This window comes from Psittacula echo (assembly GCF_963264785.1).
Source record: "Psittacula echo genome assembly, chromosome: 5".
NCBI classification, from domain to species: Eukaryota; Metazoa; Chordata; class Aves; order Psittaciformes; family Psittacidae; genus Psittacula; species Psittacula echo.
Genome location: NC_137739.1, coordinates 21,322,077 through 21,332,110, shown reverse-complemented (window position 1 = coordinate 21,332,110; position 10,034 = coordinate 21,322,077). Strand labels below are relative to the sequence as shown.

Sequence of the window (10,034 nt, the reverse complement as noted above, 5' to 3'; positions counted from 1 at the left end):
GAAAGTAACAGTAACTCAAATCTACTGCCTCTGGTAAGGTATCCAATAAGCTTCTGATCCAAATAAATAATTTGCAATAAAGGATACAACTAAGATAATTATCATGAGTAGGATTTCAGCCTGTCAGTAACTGGGAACTGTGGAATTCAAGGTTGCTAAAAGTATATTAAGTAACAAATGTCTGTAATGGAAAGTATTTCAACAAGAATATTAATATTTCTTAAAAGATAAAGAAAAAAAAAAAAAAAAAAAGAAAAGACATATCCCCAAACTATCTTCTTTGAATATCTGCAATGGGGCTGAGCAAAGAAAAATGCCAAGAATGTCAGTAAAATTGTTTTAGGTTGATGTGAAAATCATCACTTACCTACTGTAGTTAAAATGTCATCATATCCAACCAGTTAATGTTTTTTTCTTTTGTCTCCCTCCTCCTTTTTTCCAGTGTAAGCATTTTAGACTCTGTTGGGATGAAAACTGAAACTGAAATAAGGATCTAGTTCATGTGTTAGGCTAAACTTCATCGCAGTTTCCTATGGGAAAGCGTGGTTAAAACAATGTTACTACAACGAATATGCAATACAGCTCAAAATGGAGACAGGAGTAAGGAAGTGTTTTGTAATGAATTATATTCCTGTATCACCTACAGCAATTACCTTCTGTTGCATTATGGCAGTTAGATTGACTGACCACAAAAGAGGAGGAGAAGAAGAAAAGTACCATCCCTGAAAACACTTAAGGCCAGGCTGGATGTGGTTCTGAACGTGATCTAGTTAAAGATGTCCCTGCTCATTGCAGGGGGGTTTGACTTGATGAGCTTTGAAGGTCCCTTCGAACCCAAACCAGTCTGTGATTCCATGATTCTTTGAAAAGAATAAGAGGAAAATCACATAAAACCAGATTAAAAACAGGGATACAGTCAGCACAAGCACTTGCCCTTGAGAGAAGCTAAGAGTGAAGACTAAACGTTTGTTTGATATGAAATGGACTTGGAGCTGGCATGAAGATGCCATCCTTATGCCATAGGAAACAGAAGTTTGTTCACTTTCTGTAGACAAGCAGGATTGCATCCAAAATACCTGATGCAGACATCAGTCATTAGCTTTACAACAGTTTTTAGGGGAGAGAAAGCTCATAATGGATCTTGGTTTTCTTACAAGTTGAGGTGAAGTAGATCTGAAGGTGGCCAAAATAAAAATGGCCCAGAAATCAGACATGGGGGGAAAACAGCTCTCTTTAGCTGGAGGTGATTTTTCCCTGACAGTTGGGATTACTGGCACTTTCTTTCCTTTGCATCTTGTTTTTGAAGCTTGAGGAGCCACGCAGGATTTCCCACCCAGTCAAATAGTTCAGCAGGATTTCCCACTCAGTCAAATAGTTCAGCCGCCTCAGTAGCCAGAAGGGAAATGCAGAGCTGAGATAGGGTAACTGGCGTTGTCAACAAATGGTTCCCGAAAACACCCCTGATGCCCAAGATGCAAAGCTTCTCTTTCTTCACTGATGCAATCAACTTTCCAAAAGTTAGCTTGAATTCTGCAGTAGTTTGGACCTTGTATGGTTCACAGGTGAGTAAACAAAACAGAAAACTTGATTTTTTCTGTTTATTTTTCAGTCTCTTCTGTTTCTTCTTTGCACAGCTTTTTCAGTGGCTCCTGAAATGATATTACCTGATTACTTGTGGGGAGATCCATCCCATCGCTATTTTTGGGTATTTTACAAAAACAAGACAATTTGGGAATGTGGTTTATGGTTTTAAGTACCCTTTTTTAAACCTAGATCTAGTCTGTGTGCATTATATTGCATTGCTTAATGTACATTCTTTAAGTGTCTTTTTACATTATTTAGGTATAAAGAAAAGCAGAGATCAAAGACTTTTGACTTTCTTATTCAAACAGAGTTTCCTTCTTTGTTAGAGTATTACAAAAAGCATACAAAGATGCATACTTTGTGGTATAATGATACCTTTCTGGTTTTAGCTTTGTAGGGATATAAGCAGTGCTAAGCCTGTAGCTACTAGGCTTAGTAAACTCATTCTATGGACTAATTTTATGTCTCTCACAGAATTCCCTCCTTAGTGATGGAAGATTTACACTATCTAGTTTTAAATGATCATACTGTTATTCAGTAGGTAGCTCACAGGAAGACCTTTTTGTCAATATGACCAGGAATGGGATTTGCTCCTGTCTGATTCTTCATAATTGTATTTAACTTACAGACTTTTAGTTAAATTCAGATAGAATTTTTATTTCAGTGCAGCCTCTCTTTTTTCCAGCTGTGCTGGATCAAGGTCTAATTCTAGGAAGTGAAGAGCACAAGACCAAATCTCATTGAAATGGCCATTATTTGGGCTTCTCAAGCACATCTAAATCTTCATGGTACTCTATCATCTCCATTGATGTCAAGAGACATTTTTAAAGCTTAACCTCTTGCTCAAAATAAAACTTGTGATGTGGAATCCCTTCAACTTTGTAAAAGTCAGCTTCCAGAACTGGAGTAGAAAAATGCATAGAAACACAATTTTATATGGGTTGAGCCAAAACGCAAGATCATTAACCCCTATCTGGATTTGTGAGTTTCAGTTTAGGACTAGTGAAAATAACAAGCATTGGAAAAGAAAGGAAAATCAGAACAGAGCGACCACCTTAAATCAGTGTCACTACAGTTTTTTTGTATGCCCAATGGGACTGTTATTTTGACCCCCAAATAGTTGAAACATATTTAACCCAGAACTAGGACTTCCTGTGGAAAACTTAGCTAAGCAAAAGCACCTGATAAGAAGTCTCATCCCCAATGTGGAATTTTCCTATATCACAAGTTCAGTCCACACCACAAATTCAGCTTCTACATCCTATTTGGGTCCTATTTTAGGAGAAGATTCATCAGACGGTTAAGAGGTATATATTGCTAAAGCTTGGCCAATGCAAATGCCACTCTACCAACATTCATTTATTGAATGACAAGGTAAGGTGTCCTGGGTTTTTAATTAAACAAATTCAAGAATAATCTAGTAATGTGTAGCTCTATTGAAATGTTTGAAGTAGCTTACAATTTTACTTTTCTTGGACAGTGTAACTGATACCTGTACCTTCTAGAGGCTAAAGGGGGGCTACAAGAAAGCTGGAGGACTTCTAACAAGGGCCTGTAGGAACAGGACAAGACGGGGAATGGCTTTAACCTGACAGAGGGGAGATTAAGATGAGATCTTAGGCAGAAGTTCTTCCCTGTGAGGGTGGTGAGGCCCTGGCACAGGTTGCCCAGAGAAGCTGTGGCTGCTCCATCCCTGGCAGTGTTCAAGACCAGGTTGGACAGGTCTTGAAGCAACCTGGTCTAGTGGAAGGTGTCCCTGCCCATGGCAGGGGGTTGGAACTGGATGAGCTTTAAGGTCATCTCTTCCAACACAAACCAGTCTGTGATTCTATGATACTGGCTGATCATAAACTAAATATATGTATGTTAAAAAATAAGCCAGTTTTCTAACTCCTGTATTCCATAAAAATAGGAATGTAGCCTTTTATGAGGAACTGCCAAAACAGCTATGAAAGTGATGTATCTTCTCTGTGGACACAAAATTGTGGAGTGTAAAACATCCATATGCTCTGGGAGGACAGGGTCACTAAGATAATACCCTCTGGAAAGTTAGAATGAAAATACTAGTAATGAAAATAGTTTTGTTGGAATTTTCTTTTTTTTTTTTTTTTTTTAGAAAAGAAAATGTGAAAGTCATTCACAAAATTATTACATCCAACTAATATACATTTGAATGTGCCTTACTTTATCTCACATTTCTTTTACCACAGATAATAATTCTACAATAGCTAAAACTAAGTGATGTGACTGTCAGTTATATTATACAGCGCATAAAAACTGTCTGTGTTAATGCCTGTCATAAAATCATAGCTGTTAGGCTTTTAGTAGGGTTTTGAAGGCTCTCTGTTGCTTCCAGCCCCCATAAGAGGGTTCCTCCACCCCCATCAGTGTCCTCTCCTTCTTCGCTGGTTCCTGTTTGGGGGCTTCAGGAGACTCTCTCGATACTTCACATTTGTATGGAACAGTCGGACCATCTCATGGTCTTTGCTATCCAATACTCTGGGCAGAAAGAGAGAGGATTTCTGTGTTCTGCGAGTTTTAAAGCCCCTTCTGGGTCGTCCTTTCCCATTGATTGAGACATACCAGAGTCTCTCTGCACTGGCTTTGCGCTTAGTGCCTGCTCTGTTAGGTACAGTTCGGTAGAGACGGGATGCGTAAGTGTTGTAACCCAATTCATGGATCCTCTCCACAAACTCACACTCCGCATTATAATTTTCCTGTAAAGAAAGCATGACAAAGTTTAAGAAAGACCATATGAGTAAAAGATCTCTTCTACCTCCAGAAGACTGGACTAAAGTCTTAAGCAAGGCTCAGTTTTAGGATAGGGACAACAATATGTGTGATAAGAAAAACTGAGACTTTTTGTGTGATGAAAGGTAAGCAGAAGAGAAGCACTGAGACTGATTTGCAACAAAGTGCTCCCTGTCAGCACTGCTAGGATGCTCTGTAGATCACAGACAGAAAGAAACCAAAAAACCATGTGAAAACAAAAAATGTTGTGTCAACAGGAATCAATACTTTGCTGATTGATTGTTCTGCTGTAAATGTGTTGTTTTTGTGCTTACTGATCTAAATATGCCTGTGAACCTGATGGATGATTGAAGTGCTGCCTATCAACCTTTGCCATCTATTAAAAAGGTAAAATCCTACAGTTTAATGTAAAATCTGGCTCTTCAATTGGTATTGTAATAGTTAGATACACCTGTAGTCTATTACATCCAGTTTGTTATGGATCTTTGAGAAGTAAAAAAACATCTTTATGAGGCTTCTTTGTTTGCTTAAGCATGACAAAATGAAAGCACACCCTGCCCACCAGTGTGCTCCTCCAAAATGCTAGGCTGCTCCTTTACCACAAACCCTGAGGGAGAATATGCATCCATCCTGGGTGCTCACATTTTACATGAGCTGTCAAAATCTCCCCCTTTTCATCTCAACTGAGAGAAAATTGTGCAAAAGCCCGGCATGAGGCCTCTTTCCTCCTCCCTGAGAGCAGCAGGAACAGAGCAAGTAAAGGACCTCCCACACTGTGCATGTTTTCTTAACTAAAATCATCTTTGCTGTACCTGCGTGATGAGGATTTCAGTATCTAACGTGTAAGGCCCTGAGGCAGAGGGGAACTGTTACCCTGGTCTTCACTGAGGTTTTCTTCTTTCACATTTCCTCTGTGGAGGACATGGCAAGGGCACAGGTAGTCAGGCTGGGGCTTGAAAAGCCATAGGCTCCACTAACAACATGTCTTTAATGCTGTTCAGTCACCAGAATGCTGACAGAGTTTAATAAGGTTTTAAAAGACTCCACATGTCTCAGCTTCACAGCTGTAAAACGGAAGTGCCCTTCCTCACAAGAACAAGAGTTTCAGATGCTGTGGTGCTGGAGCACACGCAACTACCAGATGTAGGTAGATTTGTTCTGCTGTCTGCCTCAGTTATGGTTGTCAAGGGTTTACCACTGAGGATAAACCTAGAGGATTATCACAAATCTGCTAAGGATACAAACGAATTCTGCAGGCTCAACAAATTCATTTTATTGATGTGGGAAAATTGGTGAGCCAAGGAATAGCAGAGTTATTCCAATACTGTTTTTCTGTGGAAAAAGAAAAAAAAAAAAAGTTGGACAGAAATAGGTTTTCCTGGATTGTCCCTCCAGCTCTGAAACACAAATCTGAAACAGTCTCTCACAGACTTGAGCTGGAACAGCAAAAATAATCTTTTTATAGTTGTTCAGAAACCTTTTGTGGCTGATATTCTTTGGCACATGACAGCTGAACAAACTTCAGGATGGCCTGATGCTCCTCACACTAGAAACGGAAGTCCAGGAGAAGAGAGTTCTCTGGGCTATCTTATGCTAGGATTCTCTGGGCTATACTCTAGGCGAGCAGCTTTTTATTCAGAATTTTTTTGTCTTGTTTCAATTAAGTTTAATTCATTTGTAGGAAAAACAAAAAGAAAGAAAGATGAGAAAGAAATTGAAAATTCATCCTTCCCATTAATTTCTTTGGGGCAATACTGGCTCTCAGCTAATGGAGCAACCTCCATCAAAAAAGACGCTCACTTTAATCAGAATACTAACTGGAAGCATAAAAGTGGCCAGCCTTAGCTCTGTTACAGCAGAGCATGTTCTCATGCTACTTCAGCTGCATTTTCCTTTGCAGGAATTGTGATTCTGCTTTAATCAGTGTACGCCACATGAGACACATTACAGAAGCTGGGTCGTAAACACTATCAGATCATTCTTAAAAAGGTGGAGTAAAATACATTAAATGAGGAATGAACACGTTAAATGAGGAAACTGTGTTGATTGTGTTACCAAGGTGGCATTCACGTGGAAAAAGCTGACATTGCTTGAGGATATATTATGCTGTTCAAGTTGACAGAATCTTATCTAAGGCCTATTTGGAGGAAGCAAATTCCACATAGCCATATTTACCCTCCTCAAATCTGTTTCCATACCACGAGATTCCTGGAGAAACTGCACAGTATGGCTGTTAGACAGTAGGAGATCACAAGATTGCTAGGGATGCAATCAAAGACAATTGAAGAAATTTAGGGAGGTAGATAATGTGTGTAGTATACACACTGACAAATACACCTTCATATGTTCCTGAGTGCAAGGAAGTCTAAACTGAAGTGTTTTGTTCACTGAGGTGAAATATTGGCTGGGCTGAAAAGGCAAGGCTCCCACTAATATCAGCAAAGCTTAGATTTTACCTTAAAGACCAGGACAAAAAATTAGGTCAAATGAGTAAAATAAGGTGTTTATTTTCACCTTTATCTTCTTGCACCTTCTCGTACTTCTTTTCCTTGCTATAGCCCTGCCTTTTAGTACCTGTAAATTCTTTCACTGCCCAGCCAAATGCTCTGTGCAAAGAAACTCCTGTCAGTAGGCTGCTTTCCTGTAAGAGATGCTCATTTACTTCTGAATATTTGTGATCCACCATGCGTATCGTCTGCTGGTGCTCAAGATCCACATCAAATACAGGCAAAAAGAAAATTAGAACACAGCTTCTTTCCACTTTAAAAAATATACCAATTTGTTATCTGCAGCAATTCCAGACAGAAATCAGTTGAACATTACTCTTTTCTCTCTAAATGGTTATTTATAACAAATCACTGCTCCTCACTAGGTGCCTTCTTTCCATAGGAAGTGACAGGCAGACATCAATCTTCAGTACAACTTACTGATGCATAAAGTCTGCCCCTTTTGTTCATGGCCAGATATCTGCCAGAGAACAACCCCTTGATGGCAACGACTCCAACATCAACAGCAGTTATTTCAAGAATACCTAGAAACAGAAAAAAGTTAAGAGATATGTTGTTGCTCCATCATCATGTGTAATTTTCTGAGATATATTTGAACATCTGCTTACCTGCAGAGCATGATTTCACAGCTCTCACTACCTCACATCAAGATCACAGTGCAACCATGAGTTAAACCAGGCTGTTATTTGAAACAGTATAAACCAACAATGTGGGAATTACTTGAGACAAGCTTGACAATAAATCTTAAGATGCCTGATTGAGATTGAACTCTTTAAAAAATGAAAAGGTCTGACACTGAACTAGAGGTTCGCTTAATCCTATATGTATATAAAAAAGTTTAAATCCTCTAATTCTTACTAGCACAAGAGCTCTTGACTTATTGAAACCAGTCACAAAGCTGCTCATTGCAGGACAAAACCCTTGCTGAGGTCTTCAGGGGGTAAACCAAAGTGAGTCGGCTGCATTTTGGAGTCAGGTATGTAATCATGAAAGGAACTTGTCATTTAAGAGGTCAACATAGCCCTCCAGACAAGGACATTATGACTGTCCAAGCCAAATTATAAGGAAGGAGATTTTCAGGCTGTCAAAGACGGGGTCTCAAGAACAAGAAAAGCATCACAGGTGAGGCTGGTACAATACCTGCTAAAGTGTTTACGTCCAGCCAAAGGTGCCACAATGCTGACGGAGGCACAAACGGCTTGGGAGATGTAGCATTATACATGCAGGGCTCTCTCACTGGCTTGCTCAGATTCTACTCTCAATTCCCTTAATGACTTTCCCTGAGTGTCTGAAGGCAAAAGGTGCCCCCTGTACTCAAACCCATTGCTGTCTATTGGCAGCGATACGGCAAAGCCGACGCCTGTCCCCTCTACAGAGCTGGATTACTGGCCTGGAAGAGTCGGGGTGGGTTTGGTGTGGGGTGGGTTTGGTACAGCTGTTTTGAATCAGGCCCCTGATCGCTGCCGGAGGATGCCTCCTCCAGGCTTTGATAGTGACAGGGGAGTTCTCTAGGAAACAGTGGTTTTCCTTTATGGACTTCAGACAGATCACTGAGGTCTCCCTTATCTCTGTCAGTGCTCACCAGGCGGGATTTACGCTTTCTGGGATGGCGAGGCCGGCCTGGACCCTGTGCTTCCCCAGGGGCAGGGGCAGCGCTAATCCCGCTCCGCTCCGCTCCGCTCCCCTCCCCTCCCCTTCCCTCCCGCCGCCCTCTCGCAGACTCCCTCACTCCCCACATAACCTGTTTCATCTTAATTACCGCCTATCCGCGGCACATGTCAAAGGGGACAGATGTGATTTAGCCCGTGGAAGCTCAAGCTCCCGGAGGGAGATGAGCTGAGAGAGGCAAGGGTAGTCTGCTGCCCGTCGGGGAGGGCATCTGTTGCCCAGCGGTCTGGGCCTGGGCAGGGCTAGCGTGGGAATCCTCCACTGGGGCGAGTACAAGCGACAGGTCAGACGGGATGAGCAGGGTAGGGTCCCGGTCCCCATCGGACTGGGGGGGGGATTTAGGGATCCCACTCTGAGCCCCACCGCCGCAGGGCAGGTCCCCACGCTTAGGAAACGGGCTGAGGGGGCTGCCCCGTCGAGCCCACCAGCCCCTGGATCGGAGAAGGGATCTCGCTGAGCCCGGCGAGGGGAGGGCGAGAAAGCTCCGGCACTGGGGGTACCCAAGCTCCCTCGCCGAAGAGCCCTGGCGGAGCCACCGCACGTCCAGCTCCAGCCCCGGGCAGGAGGAGAGGCGGGAGCGGCTTCACTACCGCCCCGTCCGGCACTGTCTCTGCCGCCGCCGCAGCAATTGGTCCGAGGGAGAAACCCCCCCCCCGGGGACGCGAGATGAGGAAGAGTGTTGCCGATACTCACTGTAGACGCTGTTTTTCTCCAGGGTGCCGTTGATCCTGCCGCTAGGGTGGATCTGGAGGTGGTACTTGGTGGCACAGTAGAGCTTCCTTCGCCGGGGCGCTCCCCCGAGGTGCTCGTAGACACCGCCGCGGCCCCCCGCATCCCGGCGCTGCCGGGGGTGGCTCGGGAGGGCTCCAGTGGCCTTCCCCGGGGCCCACGGCTCCTGCAACAAAGTCAGGAACAAGACCCAAATTATAACCATTGTGGCATGATGGCCGCAGCGCTTAGTCTGCCGGGGAGATGGAGGCTTGGAGCAAATGGCACCAAGGGTCCCATTAAAGCCGTCTTGCTAGCAGCACTCCGAAGTCGCAGAGCACACACTGTTTCGAGCCGCGAAGCATTGGCAAGATTTTATCGGCCCCGAACTGGCCCTTTTATCTGTCTCAGATTTACTTAAATCAATAGACATCAGCAAAGGCCACCGAGAAGTCCCAGCTGTTTGTATTAGATGGAGCTGCCATGATGAGCCTTCTCCTTGGGTTTCTAGCTAGACAGACGGCATGCAGGAGAGACAGAGAGGCAGGAGGAGGGAGGGGGAGACAGAGAAGAGGGTGACACCCGCTGAATTTCGGCAGAGACTGCGGGGGAAATAGTTGATCGACGGAGCATAGAAATAAAAGCAGCTTCCTGCAACAATAGCCTGATCTGCGACCAACTGATACAAAGCAGAGGAGGCGAAAGGTACCGCTCTCGTGTGAACTCCCAGAGCGCGGCGTGGATAAAATTACACAGCATCGCCCCGACACCCCGCAAGGGGAAGAAGGCGGGGGGGGGGGAGGTGTTTGCTGCTCC

The 10,034-nt window shown here is 43.5% G+C and overlaps 1 protein-coding gene across 1 annotated transcript; it reads right to left on the bottom strand.

Annotated features, from left to right (window-relative positions):
- Nucleotides 1-3,560: 3,560 nt before the first annotated feature.
- Nucleotides 3,561-9,444, bottom strand: FGF3 (fibroblast growth factor 3; the record flags this gene model as incomplete). The annotated part of the gene is made up of 3 exons (XM_080618503.1): nucleotides 3,561-4,301; nucleotides 7,263-7,366; nucleotides 9,204-9,444. 3 exons carry the CDS (start codon nucleotides 9,442-9,444, stop codon nucleotides 3,969-3,971), a joined length of 678 nt encoding a protein of 225 aa, XP_080474629.1. The 3' UTR covers nucleotides 3,561-3,968.
- Nucleotides 9,445-10,034: the final 590 nt, after the last annotated feature.